Below are 27,506 nucleotides of genomic sequence, written 5' to 3'. Positions count from 1 at the left end.
GCTGCTGGACTGCAGGAGTCCTCTGTAAAGTTAAAAAAAGTCTTGGTCATGTTTCTCTACAGCCATAGTACTAGTTACCATTAAATCATGTTGGCTTGACTTGGTTATACTTCTGGTAACAGAAGCTTTAGAAAGACCACTGACAGTGCACAGGACCTATGGAGATTTTCTGTTTTGCAAAGTGGATGTGCTGGTTCTTCGTGCAGACACTGAATTGCTTGAACCAAACGCTAAAGATGGGTTCACATGTCCCAGTAGCCAGCCTCTGCTCTATGAAGATGTTCCAGCATGGTTCAGCATGTCATTTTAGGAGGCTTTTCAATTGCTGGCTTACATCTGTGAGAATTTCAGACTCAAGGGCTAGTCTGGAAGCTTCAAGCACTTTGTTTGCATACTTTTAGTAACATTCATAGTTGAGCTAATCCTGTAAAAATGTTCTCAGATGAATAATAACATTTGTGGCATAAGCTGCAAAAAAAGGGATTTCATAGATAATTTCTTTTACTTCATCGTGAACGACAGTCTAGTACTCCTAAATTATATTTTAAACAGTGAAAGTATCCTGAAATTAATCAGTAGGAATACATAGATACATACTTAGTGGTCTGTGCTAAGGTCTGAAGAACACACACTTCCACACATTTTTTCTGGCCCATCAGAAAAAAAAGTGCTTTGAAGAAGAGCAGTTTCAAACAAGAAAACTGATTTAGAAAAATAATACAGTTTCAAGATAAGCTAATCTAATTTCCATTCATCTAGGTTGCATTACTGGAACAGAGATAATACAGTAGAATTTATGTACATCATGTGGAAAAAATACTTCTTTTTATGGATTTTTATGGATGATATGGATGATATAAAAATACTTCATTTTTATGGATGATACGTTAAAACATTTATATTTATACTTACTGTTCACACATCAGTGGTGTTATAGGCTCTTGTTGATTTTGCTAAGGTTTTTTTTCTGTGCCAAATTTAACCTTTCTGACTATCACAGTATTTTCAGAAAATGTCTGTTGGTTGTTTTCTTGATATTTTTAATAGGCAGTGGGAGGAGAATTTCATTTTCTGCATAACATTGTTGAATAATTCTTTGTGCCTCATATGGCAATAACTATAGGAGTGTTTTACTTGTTTGTGACTGATAATCACTTTTGATTATGCAAATTATTTAACAAAACTGTGAGGAAAAAAGAATGGACAAATAAATACAATTAATAAATTCATGAAGATGCTAAAACTGCCAAAAAACGTAGTTGCTCATTCACCCAGGATTTGTCAAGGGAGGAAAACAAGGATAATAAAATGATAGGACTGATTGATGCATTCTTAAGGGAATACTGGAATATCATTCTGCTGTCTTTTCTAGTCCATTACAGTTGTAGGAACTATGAACTTTACAGTCTGTGGGCAAGACTTGCCAGGCATCATAACACTTCCACTCAAAAACCTGGCCCTGCAGAAACAGTGTGATGGGTCTCTTCCCTGTGGCTTTAGTGCCACCTTCAGGTACAAAGAATGAGATTTCTGTGGCACTGGTGCCCTGCTTTTTAAGTGAATCTTGAAACTGTATTTTCATGTGGTATCTATTTAGTCAATGACTTTTCTACAGCATTTTTAGGCTTATTAAACAGTCAGGTGATACAACTGCTCAGACCATGTCCCAAACAGAGGATGGATAATCACTTATCAGCATTGTAAAAACTGTGGGATGCTGCATAACTATGTAAAATGCAGCAGCTGTTAATTAGATTGATGTAAAAAGTCATAGTACCAAAAACATTTTAAATTTTATCACTATGTCCAGTGCAAAAATAAAGCTTCTTTTAAATACTGCAGCTCTGCAAATACAGTTGGGTTCCACAAAATGACCTAGCTGCCACAAATACCAAACAGGTATAAACAAACAGCAGAATGTGAAAAATTATGTTGGTCATGCCAATGCATTTTCTTTCTTACTTCTTTTCACAATAATCTGCCTTGTTTCTTTGAGCCAATAGCTATAGGTATCATGCTGGCAACTTTCCTTAATTAACCAATGGGAATAGGGGCAAGTAGATGAATGTTTAAATGCCATTTAGCTGTTTGGATAATATTCCCACCTGGAATGTAAATACCTGTGATCTGTGCTATTTTAATCTTTCAGCCCTAAGTATTCCTTCTCCCTTCTCAGTGTCTGTTTTGCCTGGGAAAAAATAATGTCCACGCATCCTTTAATCTCAACTACTCAAAGAGTAGGCCCTAGACACTCATGAGTCAGAAAGAGAAGGGACAGTTTTTATTGCATTTCCCTAAAGGGCAGGAAGCAGAAAGCTAGAAAAAGGTCCAGAAAATCATCTTACTTCCCTCACATATATCAGTGTGATGTGATAGTTTTAGAATCCTCACTGTTGAACATGACCAAGTCTTCTTTTATTTCACTGTCACTCCTTTATCTTCCCTCGTGAGAGATGCAAGGACATTTTTCCTTTTTCCCCAAGCAGCTCCTGAGGAGCTGGAGAGCTGCCTTAGGCAGTGCAAGGCAAGAGGATAGATACTGAAGCTCTATGCAGTAGTAGCAGAGGGGGTACACTTCAGTTCATACTCCTAAACATCACTTCAATAATAAAGTAGGATGTCAGGCATGGTGTGTGTAGATGGGTTAAATGCAGTCCATGCAGAGACTCTCTAGGGTACCAGCAGCTATACAGCAGTATTGACCCAGTGTGTGGTCTAAGATAACATGCCTTTGCTCTTCAACATGAGAAGGTAACTCAGAAGGAATGCTGTGATAATTCCATAAATGGTCTGCTTCTAGTTCTGGGGCTAGGTCAGGCAGAGCTAACACAGATTAGTCTTCAGGGCACTGCATTGCCCCACATGGCCAGTGCAAATTTCTCCCAGAACACATGGAGAGAGAGTGCATTCCTCTCTCTCTCTCTGCTGGCTAGGAGGTGCTTAGCCCGAAATAGGTCAGGGGATGAAAAAGCAAGAGCATTCCCCTTGTTCTGCTGTTTGCATAATTTGCGTCTCTTTCGGGTTTGCTACTGTTACCCACCATAGTATTATTCAAGGGATTTCCATGACAGTTGAGGATTTTACATGTGGAAACAGAAGATTTTCTCAAACACTTAGTGTTTGATTAGTCTGACCATGCCCCAGAAAGCCAAGACTCTTGTGCCGAAGCAGTCTGCCAGCATCCTGTTATGGGGACCGTTTACTGAATAGTCTGCTAGATCAGAGTGCAGGTCAACTGATTTTTTCAGGGTCACACGCCAAAAGAGAGACCTCCTCCTGGGTCTCCACACCTTTACCCACTGACATTGACTGCTAGTGCCCTTGAAGATCCCACATTGCCAGTTTCTGGATAACACTCTACTAACGAAAAAACATGGTGAGAAGTTAAGGTTTGAGGATTGCTGGTGATAGTATCTGCAAAAATGTATTCAAAGCAATATATTGACAGGCTCTAATCCCTAACGAGAGCTAGCTCAAGATAATCGTTCAGCATGCATAAAGTATACTTCTTACTCCATAGGTGTCCGTATGGGGGACTGTAGAGGTTCAGCCCGCTAGCTGATCCCAGAAGTTATTTTGTAACTCACTTTTATACTATTTCTTTACATTTATGTGAAGCCTAGGTGACATTAGTCATACATCTTACTCAGTGAGGGATGATTGTGCCTTGGAGGTGGATAACATCAGATATTACACTACAGTATCTGACGTAACTTTGGAATGGGGATATATGACAAGCTAAGAAAGGTGATTTTGCCATGGCTGCTGATTCAACAGCAGGACATCTTCCTAAATTTCCCTTGGTTTCCAGCTGCTATGTGGCTTATTATCTAAAAAGTACCACTGAGTACCCTCCTCTGCAAGGATTTCAGTAGAGCCTGTTGCAGTGTCCACTCCACTCCAATCCACTCCACTCCACTCCATTCCACTGCACTGCACTGCACTTCACTGCACTCCACTCCACTCCACTCCACTCCACTCCACTCCACTCCACTCCACTCCATTCCACTGCACTGCACTCCACTCCACTCCACTCCACTCCACTCCACTCCACTCCACTCCACCCTCCATTTAATCCCCCCTAGATTGTATTGTGTGTGGGAAGTTGGGTGTAGTAACTGCATTCCATCCAGGGAGTAGCAACCATACTTCCCCCAATATCTTCCATACTGTTATCTTTACTTTCAGTCTTTTCCCCACAGTCCCATTTTTTGCAACTGAACCTTCTGAGAGTCAAAATTAGTTAACAGTTTTGCATCCAAAGCGGGGAAGAGACACCTGTTAGGTGTGTTGGAAATGTACCATTCTATCATTAGCAATGGTGAAATTATTAATGCCTTTCCCTGCTCTTAGATGATTTTGCCACCCCTTCAGACATGGCTCTGATAGTTTGATTTGAGCCATTAGCTTTTCACTCAAGAGCTCAGTTCTCCACTTCATAGTCATGGCTGTTCCTTGCTCTGCAACCTTTGTTGTGATTCATACGTAAGATGGGTTTACTTAAAAATCTTTTCAATCATTTCTTCCAAAATGAACACTTTGGTTGTCCCGGGTTAATGATAAGACACTCTCTCCTCCGAGAGCGAAGGGCCCCGACACCCCCTCCCCCACCCACAACGGAACCTCTTAGATGGAAGTGAAGAAAAAACTATTTATTTGACAAAACCACGCAGAGTGCCCTGCAAGGCACAGGGGAAGGGGAAAACCAAGGTGAAAAGGAGTTATTCAACCTGATTAAAAAGTCCTTTTCTCAGACGCAGCCCCTCTCCTCCTCACCCCTCCCCGGGGCCGGGTGGAGCTCCCTGGAGAGCTCTGCTGTCCTCTGGCCCTCCTGGGTCTCCGCGTAGCAAAGCAGATCGAAGAGAAGGGGTCCAAACGAGGAAAAAGAAAAAAATGGGAAAAAAAACGGGAACAGAGCTCACTCCGACCCCCGTCCAGCACGCAGTCTCTGGCGGGCGACGAATCCTCCCCCGGAGCGAGGCTTGGGGAACATGTTTTCAAAACAACCCGCGTTTCTTTCTTCGGCTGGGTGTAGTTAAAGAGACAGGACCACACATTTTTCTTTCTTGGGCATATAAGCCAACGATAGGGAATAAAGAATTATCATAACATCAATCCAAGACATTGGTCTACAACTGGGCAAGGCAGAGGAATTTGGTCATACATTTCCAGATCATAAATGAGCAGCAGCTGCCAGTGATTGAGCAAAATCACTACCCATACAATGCATCAAACCGATTACTCTACTTACCTATGCCTACTTGATTCCTTTGATTAGCCCAGAAATCTCTGCATCTTGACTCAAAAGGGTATTGTTCTTTAGGATGGTATTCTGCTCCGTATTGTATTGGTAGGTTAACTGAGAACCTTAACATTCCGAGGAAGAAAGTAACAAAGAAAGTTCTTGTTCGAAAAACAGAGTAATGGATAAGGAAGCTGTGAATGGGTATTTTATTTAGAGCATCACTTCAGTTCACAGATCTCTTTGCTGATGTCAGAATAAAATTTCCCATATTCCAGTATGATGTAAAAATAGAGTTGCAAGCTTGATTTGGATTTACAGCTGAAGAATCTTTTTATTTTTCCTATTAAAACATATAAATTCCAGCAGTAAAACTAGATGCCAGAGGCCATTTCACATGTTTATAGAAAATGGTAAGTCAGAGTTATACCACCAAAATAGGGGAAGAAAAGAGCATGCGAAATTTAAACAGCAAAAGAAGTGTCAAGAAAATAGCTCACAAACAGGAAATAGGTGCTTAGAATAAAAGCTTTAGGTATATTTCTTGCAAAACTAATTGCTATTTCAAGTTTACTGATATTTCACCTCTGGAATAGATTCTGTTTCTTATTAAAAAAATTAGAGCAGGAGCTGAGAATTTATTTAAAAAGGCAACAATTCCTGAAGAACTTATGTTAATAAAAACAGTTCTCCTTCAGAAGTCTCTCTACTTGTAAAGGAATTTATAAATACAGAATAAACTGCAGGGCAAAGCTGACTGTGTGAGTTATTTGAATAAAAAAGTTGTTTCCTAAGTTTTGTCATGGAAAATAAAACTTTACTTCCTGCAAAATAAAAAATCCCATAAAAGAATTTACAAAGGCAAAGGGTGACTGGTTTTCGCTTACTTAGAAAGGAATGGATACTGTGAAATTATGTGGACTTTGTAATAAATCAGGATACCGAATTCCAGGTATAAATGGGACACCAAGAAAGATTAGAAAATGTTCATCAATGGTTTTATACAATTGTGGTTTCTCAACAATGCCTGAGAATTTGGCCTTCCAGTCTTCTACTGACTGTAATTAGATAAATAAATTCACATTGGGATCACCATAGAATATTTGTGAGTGTGACAGAGGAACTAAGAATAAGCTGTGATTTCTGTGAGATGAATTATATGATACTAAGTGTTTTCTAACTGCAATCAGTGTGAGGCCAGAAGTCACTCTAAGAACAAGGAGCAAATTCCAGAGAAGTAATTTTGCAGATGAATCTACAAAGGACTAGGCTGGAATTTGCAAACCTAAGAGTCCCAAATGAGATGCCTAGATATTCAATATTTTTCAAATAAGGGGTCTGATTTTTAGAATGGTTTCCTATTTCACTACCTCCTGTGAGTCAAGCACTCGTAGTAAGATTCCAGTATCTTCAGTTAGGGACCTCAGATGCGTTAACTCCTGAGCATTCTGAATGCTGTCATTTGCATGAATAACAGAATTTCTGCTGCGAAGGAACTATATATGTTTTCATGACAAACATCAGCATAATTAAAACAATCTTCAGAAATTTTAACTAGCTTTATATAATTTTTTTTAAATTGTACATCATTCTCAAGGATGTTCAATTTTAAAATCTTTTTCTCTGTTGAAGTTACTGTCTTACCAGATTTGTTTCAATTTTACTGCAAATTGCATAGATCTTTAAACACTTTTAAAGGCTTCCCTTTTTTGAAAGATTGATCAAATACTGCTGTTACTGTGTTGGACTGTCTGGGAAGTAATTGGCCTCCAAGGCCAATGTGACTTAAGTGGGATTATTCCGTCTTCTTACTCTGTAAACATATCAAGGATCTATTTAAAAGGACAGAGAACTACAGAAGATACTGATGCACTTAGCTGATCAAACCCTGAAAACAGCCCAGAGACTTTAGCTTGAATTACTAAGGACTTAAAGGGATTTTGCCTAATGTATAATCATGGTACAGGAGAACTGTTCTCACTCTACTGTGCTACTCTACATTTTGTTTAGTTTAATTCCAAAGGATGAATTAATAGAAGCTATTTGATAGGCTCAGTTAATTTTTTTCTTTTTGGAAAGGTTTTTCTTTTCCTCTATCCCAACAGGCAGAAGAAGAGAGAGATGATATGGAGAGAGTCAAGCTGGATAATAAAAGAATTCTTTTCAACCTGTTGCCGGCCCATGTTGCACAGCACTTTCTTATGTCTAATCCAAGAAATATGGTAAACCAAAATAAAATTTAAGTACTTGCTGTATGGATGTATCCCTGTGTTCCTTGGGTCAGTTTTCAGTGAATGTTTTCAAGAAAGGCTTGGAAAAAAACTTTGCTCATGTAAAAATAGTAGCTTTGTAAAAATTTGTGTTCAAGAATTAGTTTGAGATAATTTCTTTTGCTGTATGGTCCTCCTTCTCTGAAGACTTTTAATAAAATTCAGGATAAGGGAAGGTTGTCATTCAACATCAATGTAACCAAGTACCTGCATGTAAATCACTTTTTCTTTTTTCTTTCCAATCAATTTAGGATATTGTAATTTATCACAGTATTACATGAGGTCAGTTTGGTTCTGAATGGTGAAGTGTATGAACTGCCAGACATTTCGGTATTAACCACTCTAGTTCTGGAAAGTATGCTACCATTACCAAAGCCATTTATTTAATGTTAAAACAAGAGAAATTTACATATTCGAGGAAGACACAGATTAACATAAAAGGCTGCAGTGACTAAATAAATTGGCTCAGGAAGCCCTTACAAGAGTCCTTCTGGTTATCTGAAAACCTTCATCACTGGAGTAGCCGTAATGTCCACGATCCCACTCTTAAGAGTCTGGGTCAAAGTATTTGAACCAAAGAAGAGTGGTTTTGCTTTCTTTGAGCCTTCCAAATTTTTGGAAACAGAAACCTTACCATACAGAAGAGCATTATATTACGTAGGACTCCACAACACATGGAAAGACGTGAAGGAATGAGGCTGGTTTTGTACTGCAGGAAAAAATTGTTCTGTTGTAATGTGTGTCCTTCCTGTCCCTGACCCCGCCCCCCTGACCCCTTCTGACTGGATGTGAGTCAGGACTGCCCCCCATCCCTAGAGATAAAAACCCCAGCCAGATCCGGAACGGGCCTCTTTGGTTCTGGACTCATATGGAACCTGTACCCTCCCTCGCCTTCCCTTCCCCCTCCCCAGTCTCCCCACTCCTCCCCTGTTTTCCTCAATAAAAACACCATGGAGACCAGGAACCAAACAGCTGCCTTTCTAAACCTGCAACGCTTCTACAAGAACCGTGTCTGACCAGCCCCACAGCTCGTGGCCATGGAATGACCATCCTGCGTGTTCCGGTTCTAGGGCAGCCCTCCCCCGCAGCAGGGGAGGGCTGCCCTCAGGTTTTGCACTGCTGCATTGTTCCATTTCCTATTATAAAACAAAATTGAGAAAATGTAATTATTTTTCTCATACAATAGAAGTTCTATAACTGTTAAGACTTTCTCCAAATTTTGACTTACTGCTTCTATGTCTAAAGAGAAAAAAAAAAAAAAATCCCCTAAGTTGTTTTATATGGGTTTCATACCTTAGGTGTTAATTTTCTATTGTGGTCTTGAGTGAAGACATCTGCCAACATTATTTTAAGGAGTCTGATTTTCTCTCTAGAAAAACTGATGGCCTTCATCCTAGCTATTTCTTAGCAGTAGAATAAGTACTGTAATAATGATATTTAGTTTAGATTAATCTTTTAAAATAAAAATTATATCTGCTTATGAACTACAGGACCTTTATTACCAGTCATATTCACAAGTGGGAGTGATGTTTGCTTCCATCCCAAATTTCAATGATTTCTACATTGAATTGGATGGCAATAATATGGGAGTGGAATGCTTACGCCTGTTAAATGAAATTATTGCTGATTTTGATGAGGTAAGGTCTAAACATTTTGTCTTTTGACCATATCAGCTTTATCAAATTAATGTCAACAAGATTATATGTAGTAACTCAGAGTTGAACTGAGTTCTTGAACTGTTTAATAAAACAGAATTGCAAACTTCCTATTTAATCATAGTTGGTGTCCACTGGGCTTCTCGAAAGTGCCAGATTTATGCTTTTAGGCACATGAGTCTAACCTAAAATTTCTCTAATATAGGAAGAGTATCAAAATGGAAGTTAATGGCACTTTTTTCAATGACATCAAAATGGGCAAGCCTCAACTTAGCAAATATAATATGGTTTAATGAACTTGCACATGTAGTCTGATAACTATGGTTGCTTGTCTAAAATATTATGTAATATTTAACAGTTTTATGTTTTAAACAAAGCTTATGGACAAAGAATATTATAAGGACATAGAAAAGATCAAGACAATTGGAAGTACATATATGGCAGCTGTGGGACTCGTACCTACTTCAGGAACTAAGGTAAGAAGATTTTATACAACAGTCTTTTGTGAAGGAACAATTTTCCTTCAATTTCCAAAGGAATATCAGAAACACAACTAATTCTGTGTGATTATTGATAACTTGTATGACTTCTTTACAACACTTGGAATCTGAAATTCAAAGAACAGCTGTAGCCTGAAAAGAAAGACTGTCACACTTGCTTATGTGGCTTCACTTGTAATTTCATTGTCTTCAGCTTTGGCTTCCCCACAAATCGGTGTATAAAAGCCTCTAAATCAGAGTGGTAGTGCTTTAAACCTGGTACCTTAGATGACCTTGTAAGATGCAGGGAAAGGGAGACTAGGTGTAATGAATTGCTGCAAAACTAGCAGAAGAATATTAAAATGCAATTTTTGCATCTATTTTTTAATATTGAAATCTGCATGTAACCTACAACTAAAAGAAACATCCTCTCCCAACCCCTATCATGGACAGGAATTTTGTGCTAGGTACAGTGCTGCACTTTACCCTGGTCCCTCCAAATCAGCTCTACTGTTAGCAGTCTTTTTACCTCTTTAATTACTCAGTTATAAAAAAAGTCAAAGTCATTTCCAACCCACTAGTTCTGGGGCACAATTCTTCTGTATCCTCCTTACTACTCCTGAGTGTTATTCTTACCTTAAGTTACTGTCTTGGAACAGAAATTTCGTAGATTTGCTAGCAGAATCTGGAAATTCAGAAAACCTTGTGGGCATTAAATTAAATGTATTATGTACAGGGTACTATGCATGTTAGAATTTATGCTAGTAAAACTAAATCACAAAATTTTTTTAAAATTAATAAGAATAGAATGAAAATAAGAGCAATCCTGTCATTCATCTGTCCAGAATTTCCAGACACCTCTCCCTTGTTCTGATATGCGTGTACATATGTTGTAGACATAACGTTGAATACACTTGGGCATATGGTTTAGGCATTGCAAAATAACACGAAATTAGAAGGCAAAAACAAAAAAGGCCAGAAGATGCCCTGTGGACTTTCTAGCAACAATTATCCCTGCTAAGTAAATAAGAAACAAGACCACATTGAAATCAACTGTTAGAATCATGTTGGAGTATATCACATGCAGCTAACTTTCTGGTCTGCAAAGTATTTCCAGCTGATGTTTTCCTTTGTATCATTCTTATAAATCTATACGTTACCAAAAAAAATTCTGTTTATCCTGAAATGTTTGACTCATGGGTTTTGAGACAGGCAAAAAACATTGATCCTTTGAATATTTTCAGTGTGTGATCTGAGGCAAACAGGCAATGGCATAATTGTGTGTCTGCTATAAATGCTCTTTGAACTATAATCCTCAAAACAACTGTGTTATTGGGTAACCTTAGCAGCCTATGTTCTAAAACTGAAACATGTTTGTCTCTTGTATTTTACAGTTGTTGAGTGAAGGGTCAGCTGAGCTAGTCCAATACTGAAGATACTGCTCTGAGCTTATGATAGTAATGCATTTTAAATCACTGTGGAAGATCTTGTACAGTACTCTGTCTTCCTCTTAAATCTTGGGGCAAATTTTTCTGTACATATAGAATTCATTTAAAATTCTGTATTCCAGAAAAGAAGGATCTCATATGAAACAACTAATGATTTTTACTTTAACTTAGGGCTTCAGATCTTCTGTGATCTCTCCCTACTATTCATGTGATGCAAATGAATAGAAATTACTCACATCTTCTTGACAGTTTCCCAATAGTTCTTCATCGTGCACCTATATATTAGAAGTCTGATAATCCTGGTTGGCCTGTCATGCACAGATGATCACTGCCAGCTTCACACAGTCCCTGGGCAGTCCTGTGGAGTCATATGTGTCCATGGGGAGCCATAAGACACTCAAATGCTTCTGGTCTGCCCTCAGCCAGGAGTGTCTCAGCTTCAACAGAGAATCTGATTGTGAATCACTAATTTCACGCTAGGATTTGGACATGAGCAGAAAGCAGTGGATGGGGTTCATTTTGCTCTTCACTGGGGACATTTATACACTTAAGAGCCCAGTATCCTGATGAAGTTAAATATTTAAATCCCATATTTTATTGGACTCTTTGTTTCTGCAGTTTGACTTCAGCAGGTGACTCCAGTAAATGCACTATCACAGTGACTTTGCTGTGATGCTCTGGGCAGTCTTTCCAGTAACTACTCCTCTGATGTTTAAATAAATAATTGCTCGCCAGTTACATCAGCAGGGCACCACACAAGCCAGGCTCTTTGTAGATCTTTTGCACAATATAAATTTATTGTGTCTGTATTTCACCAGGATCCTGACTTCACCAGGGTCCAAACTTTGTGGTGTTCTTTCAGTGCAGGTTCAAAAGAGTTTGCCCTAATCCTATTGAGAGGCATCTGCCACCTGCAGTGCACTCAGTATTTATTGCCAGTCCTTTCTCCTGCAATTCTGAAGGGCATTTCAAGAAAACAGAGCATTCATTGGACAGCAAAGAAATGGAAGATAAGAAACATAAAGAATATTTGAAATAAAATAAAACGACGTCCCGCTCCCTCCCTGCTCCAGACACTGAATATTTTTCCCTTCTCTGTTGGAAATGTTTCTGTCAGCTCTTTAAGCTTAATTCTTGTTCTTCCTTTGTCTTGGTGATTCTGGAAAAGAGTAGAGCTAGCTAGTTCACATTGCAAGAAGCAGAATGCCAGATATCCAGGCAGGTAAATAAAAATATCCTTCCTAAAAACTGGGACTGGCACAAGGATGACTTTCATAAATTTTTGTTAGCACTTTACTCTAATTTTTGTAAATTCCCCAGACACATTAAGCAACCCTTTTAAACTGAGGTGAATAAAGCAAATAGCAACCTGTTTCTCAAGTTTGTCAGCCGCTGTTAAGTGCTGCATTTATAAAATCTTGCTATCATGGCAAAGAGTCAGCAAGCTTTCATCTCATGCCAGCTTCCACAGTCCTGTTGTGCAAGACCCTACTGAAGCTGCCACTGACCCTACATTTCTTTCACCATATCCTACCTTTAACCCACTTTCACTGAGCAAATTTGTTGAAAAAATGATATTTTTTATTCAAATAAGAGTAGAACATAAGAGCAGTCATACTGAGTCAAGTCAAAGGTTTATTCTAGTAACCTGTCTTCAGTCTAACTAAAGGTAGATCCTGGGGGGAGGGCATGAGTTACAGTATAAATATGCAGTCCTCTCTTTTCCACTTTCTGACCTGCTGCTTAAGTTTTTACTACTTTGTGGCAAATACTTCTTTCATGAGCTTGAGAATTATGTTAGCATTTTGCTAAGTTTGGAATCCACAATATTGGTTCTACAGTTTAATTACACTGAAGTTGTAAAAATTATTTTCTTATGTTTGAGACATTTGAGGTTTTGTTTACAAGCTAATACTTCAGCATTTCATGTGATCCCCTTTGGGTTTTTTGCTTTAGTTTATTTAGATACACCTTATAACAACTCCCTTCAGCTTGCCTGGAAAGGAAGAACATAGAGGTGTTCTGTATCTCACAGGATTAAACCTAATAGGAATTTTGTCAATGGGAACAGCATGCACCCCATGGGAGCTGGGAGATAGCAAAAGCCCCAAAGGGAGAAGAGGGCAGAAATTATAGTTATTAATAATCATCAGGCAAAGTAGTTTTGTAAGAAAGCAGGTTATATTCCCTGTCACACTCAAAACAAACATCTGCATCTCTCTAGCAGCAGAACCATTTTACCATGGGAACTTTGCTTTCCATTCTTCCCAGAAATCAAAAAGAGAGAGAGATGAAAAAAAAATAGTAGAAAAAAAGAATGCATGTGCTGTAGCTACCATCCAAAGTTTCCTTTTGCAAACAGAAAAATTGGTTGGATTATTTTCCTAACTCATCTGTTTGAGCTTCTCATTATTTTTCACTTTGGTATTTCACCTGCATCTCAGTACCATACAAATCTAATGTGCAACACTATTTTGTTTCTAGGCTAAAAAATCAATTTATTCTCATCTGAGTACACTGGCAGATTTTGCAATAGAGATGTTTGACGTTCTTGATGAAATCAACTATCAGTCTTACAACGACTTTGTCCTACGAGTTGGTAAGTCACATTTCTACAATTATCACACAAGCAGAAGATTGTTTTTCATTTGCTTTTCCTGCTGTCAGCAAAGGATTACCTGTCCTGCACTCATGATTAAAACTGAAAATTGTCCATTAGTGAGAGAGTCACATCCATGTAGAAGGTCAGCAGGCTGGATGGTATACATTAGTTTTAAGGAATTTTAATTGTTTCCAATTCCAGTGTGTTTACTTCATCATGCACCCCTAAAGGTGGTGTACCATGGGCACCATGAATTTTATACTATTGTACCCAGTCTTGTTCCTTGCACTGTGTTGCTTTGGTAAGCTGTTGAAAACTGGTCTTACTGTATTAAGTTAAGTTGCATCTGCAAAAGCTTTTTGGCATTAAAAGTGTAATGGCAGCTTTTTGTCCACAGATGCCAAATGACTTTAACCAGTCCTGTTTTCTCCAACAAATCAAATTCTCTGGTCTTCACAACACAACTCTTCCCATGCCATCCCTTACATGTTATTATGTCTTACTACTCAGAGTCCTTTCTCTCAGCCTTCTCAGAGATCAAGTTCCACACTTCCCTTTCTTCACATATCCTGCTCCTCTCCAGTGGTACTTCCACTGCTGTTCTCATTTCATTGCATATTCCAACACTGGTAGTTTTCTCCAGCTTCTTTCTCTATATATTTTGTGGCTGAATTGTGAGAATGGGCTGGACAGGGGGAAAACTGAGGCTGCTAGCAGTGGAAGATTGAGAAAGACCAAAGGCAGCAGTACATCCTAATAATTATAGACCCCAAATTCTCATTGAACTCTGTTATAACTGGTCTTTCCAGGTTCACAAAGGATCAAATATCTAACCCCATTCTTCTCCATAAATTGCCTAGGAAAGCCCTTGCACAGTCTCATGCAGGGTTTAGTACCTATTGCTCTTCAGGGCACCCAGAAGGAACATCCTCTTTTATCTCCCAAACAAGGTGTTACAATAAGTCAGAAATGTAGAATCAAGCTCTGCAGTTTCCCAAAAAAAGATGTTTGAGGCATTTTCAGATACTTTTGTCTTCTTCCAGTGTCTCTGTGATCTGAGTTGTCTAGTACTAACAACCAACATGACATACTTTCCTTACCTTAATCCTTGTGTATTCCAGACCATTATTTCTGTTACTTGGAAAACCTCCATTAAGAGGCTTTATGCAACTGCAGTGGAAGTTGTAGGAAACAATTAAAGATCTTTAACAGCTTGTCATGTTTACAGCTAAACTCTGCACTACCACTGCTTTTCTTCTTTTCTTTAAACAAAACCTACAGAAGAATAATTTTTTGTTGTTATCATATTGCATTTCTAATAAGATATCTTGAGGCATGTCTTTGTTGTGTTTCTAAACCCTTTACAAATGCAGAAGTCCACTTGGCATCAATTTAATAATATAATATGCTGAATTGTAAGGGACCAATCAGGATCATCAAGCCCAACTCCTGGCCCTCCACAGGATAGCCCGAGATATCACACCATATGCCTGAGAGCATTGTTCAATTGCTTCTTGAATTCTGTAAGACTTGTGGCTGTGACCACTTCCCTGGAGAGCCTGTTCCAATGCTCACTCACCCTTTGGGTGAAAAACCTTTTCCTGTCATCTAACTTAAATGCTCCCTGATTTGGCCCCTTGATGTTAACATATATTACCCTATTACTAAAAAAAATTCTAAGACACTTGTGTCAAATCTGTTTTGCAGGATTCCGGTTTCCTTTGGATAATATGCTGTAGTGTTTGAAACCAAACTCATTGTTTAATTTTAGGTATTAATGTTGGGCCAGTAGTGGCAGGAGTCATTGGAGCCAGAAGACCACAGTATGACATCTGGGGGAACACTGTGAATGTTGCCAGCCGGATGGATAGTACTGGAGTGCAGGGAAAAATTCAAGTGAGTGCATTTTAAGGCAACTTTGCAAACTTTACATACCTCCTATTTTATATGTGGTTACATTTTCAAGACCACTTAGAAAACACAGCCTCACTGTGTTCTTACAGAGAGGGCAGCATTCTCCAGATGACTCACCATCAGAGGTATAGTTGCATTTCATCTTATACGCTTAACTCCTCAGAGACAATGAAATCCTCAAATAAACCATTCCCATCAGAAGAAACAGTTCTCTGCTTCATTGCACACAGTTGGAGCAAGCCTGGGAATGCTGACATTGCTAGTCCTTGTGCTGTAGAAATTCTGCCTGCATAAGAACTACAAGGAAAGGATCTGTGTCCATTTGCATCTTACTACATTTTAAGTAGTTACAAAAATTGCTTGGATACTTTGGATTGGAGAGGTGACACAGACCAAGAACATTGTTGTTCTACTGGGACTTGACTAGAACATATGGTGTGCCTCTCAAAAGCTCAGTGAACTCTTACAGTCATTTATCCAAAATACCTGTCTAATCTCCAGGGATTGAGAGGTCTTCTGCAGTAAAATTAATGTCACTGGAACTGATCCAGTTTACAATTTGGTTATATATTTCTTTTGGATGGATCTTAATCTGGTTGTGTATTTATTTAACTCAAGACCAGAAATTCTGCTTCTCAGATTCCAGTTTGGCCAGTGATCTTTACTTCTTAAAGAAAATTCTAAGTGAGCCTGAGAGCAGCTGTAGGTGTTAATCCATTCTACTTACATGTATTTCTTGACAGAGAAGTAAAATGGAGAGGGGTGGCCAATTACATGGACTGAAAAAGTAATTGTTCTTTTTTTTTTTCTGTCTTCAGGTGACAGAAGAAGTTCAGCGGATGTTAAAAAGGTGCAGTTATGAATTTGTGTGCAGGGGCAAAGTCAGTGTTAAGGGAAAAGGTGAAATGTTGACCTATTTTCTGGAAGGAAAGGCTGATGGAAGTAATTCCCAAACACGGTCTTTAAACTTAGAGCGGAAAATGTACCCTTATGGGAGAGCAAATATTCAAACAAAACTGGGCACCAGCTGTCCATCGGTGTCCTCAGTTGCTAGCTTTACTGTAAAACCTGGGCTTGGAGCAGGCCAAGCATCTGCCACTCACACAAACCAAACACTGCATTATCTTCCTTCTGTGCCAGCTGTGAAGGAGGCATAGAACAAATGAGATTTGGTTGTGCCACTCTCAGTGAACTTGGAGAGCAATGGTTGCCTGAATTTTTACCAAGAAGTCAGAGGTCATAGGCCATGGCATTAACCAAGGACCACTACAACCCAACCAAAGAGAACTTGGGGACTGTGTAATGAACTCTTGGGATGGAACATATAAGGGCTAGCAATTCTGTTAGGAAAAGTCAAAATGAGATTTTCTGAAAATGAGGAATATTTTCTTGGCATTTTTAAACAGTACATGAAAAAAATTAGATAAATGTACAAGCAATTATTTATGTGTGTGTGTGTATATATATGTTTTAATCTATATATGCACATATACAAACAGTTCTGTGTAGACTTAATAGAGATTTATAGAGATAAACATAAAAATGTGTATTTATTTACACATCCACCTGCAGTGACATAGCAAAGAGATTTCTTTGTCATAGCCAGCATTGTTGGGCCTGGGATTAGCAAAGCTGCATTTAACCATGGAATGTGAGACACCTGGAGACTCTCCAGGGCTACAGAAAAACTTTGAGAAACTCTCATAAACAATGAGAACAGTATTTATTGTGCAGTCAATGGCAGATTAATGAAGACTAGATTCAGCTAATTGCAGAACCCTACATACTTTTTAAAATTCTCCTTGCATGCTCCAAAAACTTCCAAAAACTTTCAATCAAACCATGACACTAGGATATGAAGTAGATAAAACACAAGTCTTAAATTTTAGGCAGAACAACAATATATATTCTTTCCATTAAAAAAAATACAAGAGTGGTAGAGCTTAGAATTTGCTGCCTCTTTGTAGGTCATTTGACTCTGTGCAAGACAGAGGAGCCACCCTGCAAGCACAGCAATATGCTTATGCAATATAGAAACATTCCTTTATGTACAGTGCTGAATTTACAGAGAAGAAGAAGGATGGTATTATTTCAGGCTTTTAGAAATAGCACAAGTCCTGTGGCTCAGGTCCAGGATTTAGCTTTACCATTCTAAACAGCTCATAGAATAGTCCTGTACTGGTGACAAACTTGCTGTTGCTAGTTTTGTATGTTTGCCAACATAGTTTTATATATTAATTGATTTTTAAACTTATGCCACAGTTTTTCTGTATCTTGATTCTATCCAGACTCACTCTTCAAAGCTGTACAATTTTAGAAATCTGTAATTCTGGGAAACAAGCACAAACTTTGCCCAAATGACCATTGGTAAGTGTGCCAGGAGAGCAAGGCCTGCTCTTAATCTGCATAAAAAGGAAGATATTTTGACTGCTTTTTTCTTTACTGCAGCCCATGTCATATTGCTCATGGATGTTCAGGATGAAATGATTGTTTGGATGTGAAATGTGGAGTCCAGCTCCATACTCAGGGTGGGAGCAGTTGAAGGTCATCCTGCTGAGGGACATGTATTCCATGGGGGGATGGAATGTCCTGATGGAGACTCACAGGCTAACCAACCTCACTGCTTTCCAAAAGAGAAGCAAAACTTTACATTGTCTAAAAACATGCAAAACTTCCTTTTAACAGGCAAAACAAATCCCCCTCAAAAAAAAAAAAAAACCCCAAAAAAACAACAACAACAACCAAAAAAAGCCCAAAGAAACAACAAAAACAACCCAAAAAACTAAAAATCCCACTCTGGAATGCAGGTTATACAATATAAAGATTATACAACAGAAAGCTTTCTTGTACTAGATGTCACATATCCCTTTGGCAGGCTTATTTTGTTATAGATTTCAGTGGAAAGAAAGTTCTGAGAGATTCCCCTCTAATCAGGTTTTGGTTTGGAGCAGTAATTTCTTGTGTTAAAAGGGACATGATATGACAGTACTATGTCAGCAGATGCAAATGCTTAAAGAAATGTTGCAGAATTTCTGTTCTCCACATCAGGCAATTGTGGGACTTCAGTGGTTTTCACCAGAGTTTTAAAATAACTTTTTGTGCCCTGTCAGCTAGGTGCTTCATTACAAAGCTGGCAAAGTTAGTGGTAGGATTAAAGTGACTATAAAACCCTGAGAACTGCTTCCTAACTGTACTGTACAGGGTATGTGCACCCTGAATGATCTGAATAAGGTCACTGCATTTCTTTATCTTCCTAACAGCTATTCAGATCACAGCTATTCTTCTAGAATAATTTCTTCTGGATTTTAGGCATTCAAAACTATTTAAAAATATACATGTGGAGAATACAGATGTAAAGGAACAAATATTTACATAACTAAATTGAATAAGTGGTATTCACGTGTGGCACACACGTGTGGCACACCACATAGTTGTTTTCTAACAGGTTTATAAGAACTAAATCATTACACATGTAAGTTAAATATTTAACCAAGTTGGGAAGCATGATGTGCAATATCATTAATCACTCAGTTCCACTCTTTTAAGAGCCCATGCTACACAATTTTTGAATCAGTAAATTTGGTATAATTTCACTGATAATAATAAAATAAAAGCATCTTCAGATCCTAGCTGTAGATCTGGTATTATGTGAACACATCAAGCAAATACACCCATTGACCCACCCAAAAGCTTGCAATGAAATTCTTTGTTATTCTTTTGATTAGGCTCAAGATACAGGCATCTTGCTATTGTTTCTTTCATCACAAAATGGACAGTGAGCACAAATGAATTGTCCCCTCTGCTGATATTTTTGTGACTGTTCTCCTTCCCAGACCCATTCCCAGCCTGGCAATGTCACTAGAAGATCATGTAGCAAAGTAAATTTAGACTATTCATGTTAATATTTCAATTATTAGCAAGTGCTAATTAAGTTGAATTAGCCCAAAGATTTTCCAAGCCTGATCCTCTATTACAACAGCCAACATGAGGCATAGAACTTTTGTAAGAATGTTTTCCATGGTGAATGGAAAGGACCAGACAGTCACAGTCCGTCATCAGCTTCTTATTCTTCACTTTTGCATGAGGTCTGTGCCTCCCAGAGCAGGTTGAGTGGACCCAGACGGCCTCTTGGTACTGCAGGCAAGCTGGTGTGTATGTCCTAGCTTGCAGAATCAATGATGGTGTATTTGGACTTAGTTTCCAGACTTTAAGTCATAGATTTATAGAATGCTTTGGGTTGCAAGGGACCTGTTGCCATAGGCAGTGACACCTTCTAATAGACCAGGTTAACGTCATTCTCATTAAGTTCTTTATCATTAGCATCATTATCCTATCATTTTTGGTTTTCATATTTTTTTATTGTTGTTGTTGCTGGTTTTACTGTGGGGATAACTATATATTACTGTGTAGTCCTGGACTGAGCTGTGCAAAATTATGAAAAAAGTTCAGCTAAGGCACTAATTAGTCAAATATCATACAAAAATGATAGGCAGGATTCAGCAGCCATTTCAACAGGGAAAGCTAAATACACATTGAAATCATGATTAAATGAAGCTGTGCTCTTACCCTTATGTTTCCCCTCCCTATTAATTTAATTTTCCTTTTCTGTCTACATTTGTTTAATTTCAACTCTCGTGTGACACCTTTGAATGACACATTTAATCTCTCTGTTCTTCTGCATTCCTTGACATGTTTAATAAATTTTACAGATGGAAAGAGAGGGAAATACACATGGAAGTAGTACTTCCAAAACCCCACAAATGCACATTTTCTGCCAAATTAGAGAAGATTATAATCAAAATTTTGTTGGCAATTTACCTAAGATGGTATGTGACCTTCTCCAATATCCCTGAAAATAATCAGAAGGATTTCTGTGGGAGTTGTGTTGTATCACACTGCATGCAGTTGTATTTCTTGTCTTGCATATATTAATTTTCTGGTCAAGGGCAGTAACTTTTGCTTGGGCAACCTTGCTGTAGCCCCATCAAGGAGTCTGCCCCACAGCAACCAAAAGTCTTTAATGTTTATCTGAGGATACTAACTTGTTGATTTGTGGGCAGAATAGCCTCCTGTACTTCTGTTCACTGTTTTGCGCAGCTGTTAGCTTGAAACAATTAACAGATACAAGTCCTACAACAAAGTGATGCCATTTTGGCATGTCAGTGTTTGTCAATAGCAAGAACAATATTTCTCATCAGTTTGCACGTCTTGTCTTTCAGATAATAATAATTAAAGTCTTTAATTCTTTATGTAGGAATATAAGTGTCAGAGATCTTTAGTCTTGGGGGCTAATTTCTAAGTGTTCCTGTACTATCTTTATCTTCAAATGATTTTTTAATTATTATTTTCTGCTGAGATTGCAAACTGGCATCCACTGAATTACTGGCTGGATATTTTAAAATGTATTCCATTTACATTGACTAGAAAGCTATTTTACCCAGCCTGTAAAATGCTGCTTCCCACTGTGGCAAGTGACACTCCCTTATCTTCACCAAAACACACACAAATTTTCCCTTGTGAGTTTGAGAGCCAAATGTTTCAGCTTGTTAGAGCTAATTTGCACCCTTTATGTATCCACGAGGCCTGCAGCTATCACCAGTTTAGAATGCTTGTAAAGGTCAGGAGTTGAGCTTCTATAGTCCAAGTTCTGCTTTGAGTTATAGCAATGACTCATGTCAATATTGAACTGAATATTTTACAACACTGTAACCAAGAGTAGGTCATGCACGTAAATCTCTTTCACGCTCTTGCCTGTAATTTATCTGTAAGGCAAAATAAAGTAGCTGGGTGTCACTGTTTGAAGGGAAACAATATATGACCTGTGCCATTTCAGTGCTTTGAAGAGTCTGAACACATTAGTAAGTAGCGTGAATAATTTTCCTGTGTTGGTTTCCTGCTTGTAGCAGAAAGAATGCATTTTCTTTACATCAGCAAGTCCAGATTCTGTATGTATTCTGCCCGGGCAGAAGGACCATTTAGCCATAGTGTTCTTTCAAGTTTCAAGTTAGAGTTTTGTATTACAGTGAAAACCAACATTTTTTAATTTGTGATAAACCTGTATTATAATGCCTTATTTTTAATCTTGTACAGTGTTAAAAAACAACAGAAAACATTGGCCTTTCATGTATTATTCACTTTAAAAGATGTATTGTATTATGGAATTTTGTATATAGTTCTAGCTTGGACAGGTAATTGCATGTACACTTGTATAAAAAAAGGCAAGAAGGCACACTTTCAACAAAAATTAATGATTTTTGCAAGAGACATTTTACATGTGCATGGAGATTATGTATCCTTTCAAAATTGATGTCTTTTTGGTTTTACTTACAATCTACTGCATGCCATTCATGCCTGACTTCAGTAAAACAAAACAGTAAGTTTTCCTAAATATTTTTGACATATCACTTCCGGCACAGTTAAAGTAACTAGTTGCATGTGCATTCAGCAAATCAAAATGCAAACAGCAAATAAAGAAGAAAAATAACTTAATGATTGTGATCTGCCAACCTCAGTGTTTCAAGGTCCATAACACAGTATATGGAAAGTGTTATCAACATCTAAGCTGTCTTTATAAGGTACCTTCTGGTCATTAGAAGCAATAAACTACTTACTGTAATATAAAAGTAAACTGATATTCTAGTTCAAAATAGTGTAATATCTGACATTCAATGGTTATTCTCTGATACTGCATTTGATGTAGTATTGTCATCAAGAAGGACCAGGTGTCAAATCCATCGTTGCTGTATGCAGGTGCAATACTATGGACAGCAAAGAAGGTGAACTTGGCCCATGAACGTTACCCAGAGTATATTTCTAATGCGATAATAAGTTATTGTATGTGAAAAGTACATAATGCAAATAGGTTATTTTCCTGGATACATACATACATACATACACACATATATATATGTATGTATGTATGTATGCATGTGTGTATATATATATATATATATATATATATATAAAAAATTAATTTTGTTGCCTTATTTCTGTCAGATTTTTTGACAGATTTTCCAAATAGTTTCTATTGCTAAGTGGAAAGTATTTAACAAAACTATCAAGAGAAGGTTTATTGAGTTTATCAGGCTTTGAGCCATCTGGGTTCTGTGCTGATTCCACGCTTGATGGAATTTTTCCCTTAGGCATCAAAGCTTAACCCACAGCTTGAGGCCCATGTCAACTAGTGACATAGGAATAAGAAATCAATATCCAATCCTCTATCTGTTTTTTCCCATAAAGCTGCTGAATAAAACTTTAAATTCTGAAGTTATTTTGCATGCCTAATTTTTAAAGTTGTCATATCCATGTCACTACAACTCAGGATTACTTCTCAAATTATTTGTATAATTGCTGTATGATAAATGAGGAGTATTGGACGAGCATACCACTGAGTTTTGTGGCAAAGGGAAAAGGGTGTGGACTGTGAATACTTTCTGCTTTGGATACAGATTTGTATTTTACAATTTGAACTAGTTTTATAATAGGACTCAGAAATCTGTTAATCTGTTTGTTTAATCTGGTGACTGTAGGGGGTTAACTAAGGAGTACAGCTTCTGCAAGTACTTTTGTCATCCTAAATTAAGATGCGGGTTCATACAATATATCCCTGTTGCCTGCATAGAAAAACCACTACCTTTTACTGATGATTGTCCTCATTACAGTAGTTAAGGGTTTCTAACAGTCATAAACTAACTCATCTCAAATTCAGTGGGTTTTACATCTCAGTGTAATATAATTGTTGTGAATAATGACAATCTGGACACTGCTTGTGTACCCCAACCCTATTTATTATTGACTTTTTCCAGAATTCTCTATAGGCTATTTTTAGTTCATTGTTCCTTTTAATCCCATCTCTCACTGAATTTTCAGGCCAAATTAAATCATGAATAAATATATTAATGTAAAAAATGGAAAAAGTACGTATAAGGGAGTGGCTGCCTTTTGGTCTTTAATTTCTCTTCAAAATATCATGCTGCTTGGGTGGCCTGATACGACTTACAATCTGATCAGTGCAAGGACAAAAAGAAGGAAAAAGGAAAAAAACTGGGCAAAGTTAGGAAGAGTACAAAACAACAAAAAAAAGAAGCCTGTGAGACAGCAGTTGTTGAAACAAAAACTTGAAAAGCCAGTCGTGTTTTGAAGTCAGTGGTAACACTCTCAGTGACATGGGACAGGTCAGGAGTATTTGAGCTGGGAGTACTTGATCAGATTTGTAGTGCAGCAAAAATAAGGCCTATGTTTAATTGCATGGCCAAATCAAATTCTGTGGTTTTGTGTCAGTTCACATTTACAAAAACTTTCAAGATCTCCTAGTGAACTACTTTCAGAATTTCAGAAGGAATTATTAGAAATAGTTGGGTGCTAGCACCTTTAATGCGTATTTTTTGATAATGAGGAAGCACCTTGGAATTTGAATTAGCATTGGTTAATGTACATAGTGTATGTGCTGAAAGGACTTGCTTTTGCTTGTGCCTTACTGCATGGTGGAGTATTTGCTTCTTTATAGTAGGATCCCCATTGTATGCCTTCTGTGGCATTAGACATGGCACATCTGCATAAAACTGAAGGAACAAAAACTGCTGCATCTGTGTGAAGATTTTTTATTAATTTCTTTCCTACTTTCGTTTACTACCAGTACAGCTGTGTGGATGCAAGGAGTGCTCCAGTTTTGTATGGAGGAAGGGCATATACAGGTATATGTGTATCCAAGATAAAGAATAATACGTTTCCTAGAAAGCTCAGCACATGCAGTGAGCTGAGTTCTGCAGAAAATATTTTCAGATTGTTTCCAGCGCCTCTGAAAAAGCTAGCTGGTCTCCTCTTCAGAATAGGCTTATGTAACACATCACTAAAACCATCCAGAACACCTTGTAACTGCGCTCTCAGGCTGACTAGATGTAGGTTAGCCTGCTGGTGGTAAAACAGCTAACAAACAGTTCTCGTTGTGGGCGCTAATTACTGCGGTTGTGCTCACTGTCCTGTCTTACTTTCAAGTGCCTGACCTTCTGCTTTAATCCTAGACCTGTCTGTAGTGGTGGCATCAGTTATGAAAAACTTCAGCTGGGACATTGAAGTTACGTAGCTGATTTCTCATGTCTTTTTGCTCCTTAGTGCACATGGGTGCAAACATTGTTCTTACATTTCAAATGCCGTTTGAGCAATATATCAAGAATTTTCAATGAAATGTAAATGAAAATTAATAACCTGTGCCATCAAAATTGCTTCATGATAATTTTATGTTTAATTGCTATGGTAGAGACCTTTCTTCACTTAGAATTCTTGATATTTTTACAATAACATTATTAGGGCTCAATAAGGAAAAACAAAGAAGTAAAGTGACTGCAAAACTTGCTCCCATTTACAAGTTTAGTTGTCTGCACAAAAGTGAACTTAGACAAAGCAAATGGAGAGTTTCTTTTCTGCATTCAAACAGCTGGTTATTACACAGTGATAGCTTTGAAAAATATTACAGAATACATTAAGAAAGCAATGCTTACTGGTCTAAACACCAGAATCCAAGAACAGCTACCTTTCCTAGTATAACTCCATACCGACAATCTTAGAGCAATAATACTATTTTCACTGAAGCCTGACAGAGGTTAAAAACCTCTTCTTGGAGCTTCTTTTTCTGTAATATACTTGTGTGTAGGTTTGTCTGTGCAAATTATTGGTTTGCACATGGAATGAGGATAATGGTGCAAAACACTAGTAATACACACATTTCAGAGTTTCAAGGAGATTTGGTTAAATTTGACCCATATTTTAAAATCCCTACCCTTAAAACTTGTGTTGCAAGTGATATCTGTCTGGCTTTTTTCCTGTTGATAAGTCCCTTGTACTCTCTTCTGTCTGGAGGTTAATTTCTGCCCTGCTGGCATATGTACATTGGTTCTGCTTAGAAATGAGATGCTAAGTATTTTTCCAATCTGTTAATTGAAAAGATTTAGAAGTGTAATAATTTATGTTCAGCTGCCTGAGGTAGGAAGCAAAAGACCACACAGAGCATATTTTGTACAAACAAAATTAGTCTGCCTACATATGATGACAGAGAGTTCATTATAGGCTTATCCATAATTTTAAGCATTCTATAAATAATTAAATGTAACAAATACCATAGCAATAAACGGAGAAGGAACTAGGCATACCTACCTGCATCTTAACACCACATTAAGTCATCTTTGGATGTAAAAATATGACCTAAAGCTCATAAAACACTGCTTCTTAAGAACTTGGTGCCCCTTCTACTCTTAACTCACCTTCAGTTGTTCAGTGCATCATATTTTTGTTGAGGTGTTTACTGTCCACTCAGACCTACTTTACCATATCCTTCTGTAGGTCCTCTGTCACACAGTTGTCAAACTTCTTCTTTTCAAAAAGAAAATACATTTTCAAAAAGTTGATCTTTTTATCGATTAGATGTATAGGGGAAAAGAAATACCTTTAACATAATCTGGTTAGGAAGCAGTACATTTGTCAGCAGACCTGAAATGGCACATAAACATACCCTATGGTGGGAGTGCAGGCACCAGCAGCTGGCAGCAAGTTGGGCAGTAAGACTTCAGCCTTCCAGCAGCAAGCAGAGCAGCATCTCTGCTCAAGGGCCCAAAGAAGAGACATAGATAAGCAAGAGTGGGGTAGCCAAATTCATGTTCCCTAGGAGTTTAACAAAAACATGCAAACCCATTACAAGAGCAGTCGTGTTGTCTGTGTCTGGACACCACCCTTTATTAAAATATTAGAGAGAAGAAATGCTTCATGCTTGGAGTATTATAAGGCTGGTTGAATCAAAACATTCACTAACACTTCACAAGACAAATCTTATCAGCTACTTAACCTGCAGATATTTGCAGCACATTCTGCATTGCCTCTGAACTAACTTAAATATTTGCTTAGAGTTTGTGGAAAAAAGAATTATTTGCATCAGGTAGACATATGGGAAGACCAAATGTATTCTTCTCTGTATTTATTGGCATAAAAGTTTTCATAAAAGTAGAACCTTTAGTTTTGCTTATGGCCCAGTAAAATTAATGAAAATATCAACTTCAACAATTATTGAATTTTTAGATTAGGCCTTATTCTACTGTCTGTTTCTCTGCCATGTCAAATGGGGTGCTACCAGTGACTTCAAGGGGACCAAGAAGAGGCCTACTGTGTCATAAAAGAAACATCTACATAGGTAAAATGAATACTCATAGCATTAAGGAATGGACTAGTAAATCAAGATGTCATTATTCCAACTGTTATAGACCACTGGACCAACAAATAATATTTTTATCTTTATAGCTATATACTATATATATATGTATATACATAGGACAATACAATAACTTAACACTGGGTAACTTCTAATGATAGATTTGCATTGATAATACGGGTCTATTTTTATGTACATATATTATTGTAGAGTATCTTCCAGTCTTTTTCAGGATTGTTAAATTGAGAAGAGCAATTGAATATTTGTCCTATTTTTATGTTAAAAAGTGAATGGACTGAAATGTTAAATGTGAATGTAAATTTCTTATTGCAACTTTTATACTGAGTGTTTGCACTATTATAATTTCTGGAATCTAATTAAAAATAAAGGGAAAAATTGCTTGAATAATCAGCTGTTTGACATTGTTGTTTTGGTTTTGGTTTGGTTTTTGGCGGGGGGAGGTTGTTCGGGATTTTTTTGTTTGTCTTTTAAATTAAGTTGCATTCATTATTCTATACCAAGCTGCCTCTCGGAAGGTCTAACTACAGCTTCTCAGTTTTCAGGCTACAAACATGCCTCTAGAAATGCTGGATTCTGCTTTCAGAATTGCTTTGCACTGAAGAATCTCATGGGAACAATTCAGCTCCCTTGTGAGTCTTGTTGATTTTCTGTATTGACAACAGTGGAAGCCAGCTTGGGTCA

The 27,506-nt window shown here is 37.7% G+C and overlaps 1 protein-coding gene across 2 annotated transcripts in view; it reads left to right on the top strand.

Annotated features, from left to right (window-relative positions):
- ADCY1 (adenylate cyclase 1) overlaps nt 1–27,506 on the top strand; it is a 170,259-nt gene that overhangs the window by 130,533 nt on the left and 12,220 nt on the right. The window contains exons 15-21 of one of the 2 annotated variants that reach the window (XM_085051674.1): nt 7,348–7,464; nt 9,003–9,149; nt 9,545–9,643; nt 13,579–13,693; nt 15,468–15,592; nt 15,700–15,735; nt 16,429–27,231. In XM_085051674.1, coding sequence (XP_084907800.1) covers nt 7,348–7,464; nt 9,003–9,149; nt 9,545–9,643; nt 13,579–13,693; nt 15,468–15,592; nt 15,700–15,735; nt 16,429–16,767 — 978 coding nt within the window. In that variant the 3' untranslated portion in view covers nt 16,768–27,231. Of the gene's footprint in view, nt 1–7,347; nt 7,465–9,002; nt 9,150–9,544; nt 9,644–13,578; nt 13,694–15,467; nt 15,593–15,699; nt 15,736–16,428; nt 27,232–27,506 lie in introns of those variants that run through there. The other variant, XM_085051677.1, reaches the window with a different exon arrangement.

Source organism: Lichenostomus cassidix, chromosome 2 (assembly GCF_008360975.1).
Source record: "Lichenostomus cassidix isolate B80296 chromosome 2, HeHo_3.0, whole genome shotgun sequence".
Taxonomy (NCBI): Eukaryota; Metazoa; Chordata; class Aves; order Passeriformes; family Meliphagidae; genus Lichenostomus; species Lichenostomus cassidix.
Note: the sequence above shows the minus strand (reverse complement) of the source record. Positions and strands in the feature narration are given on the sequence as shown.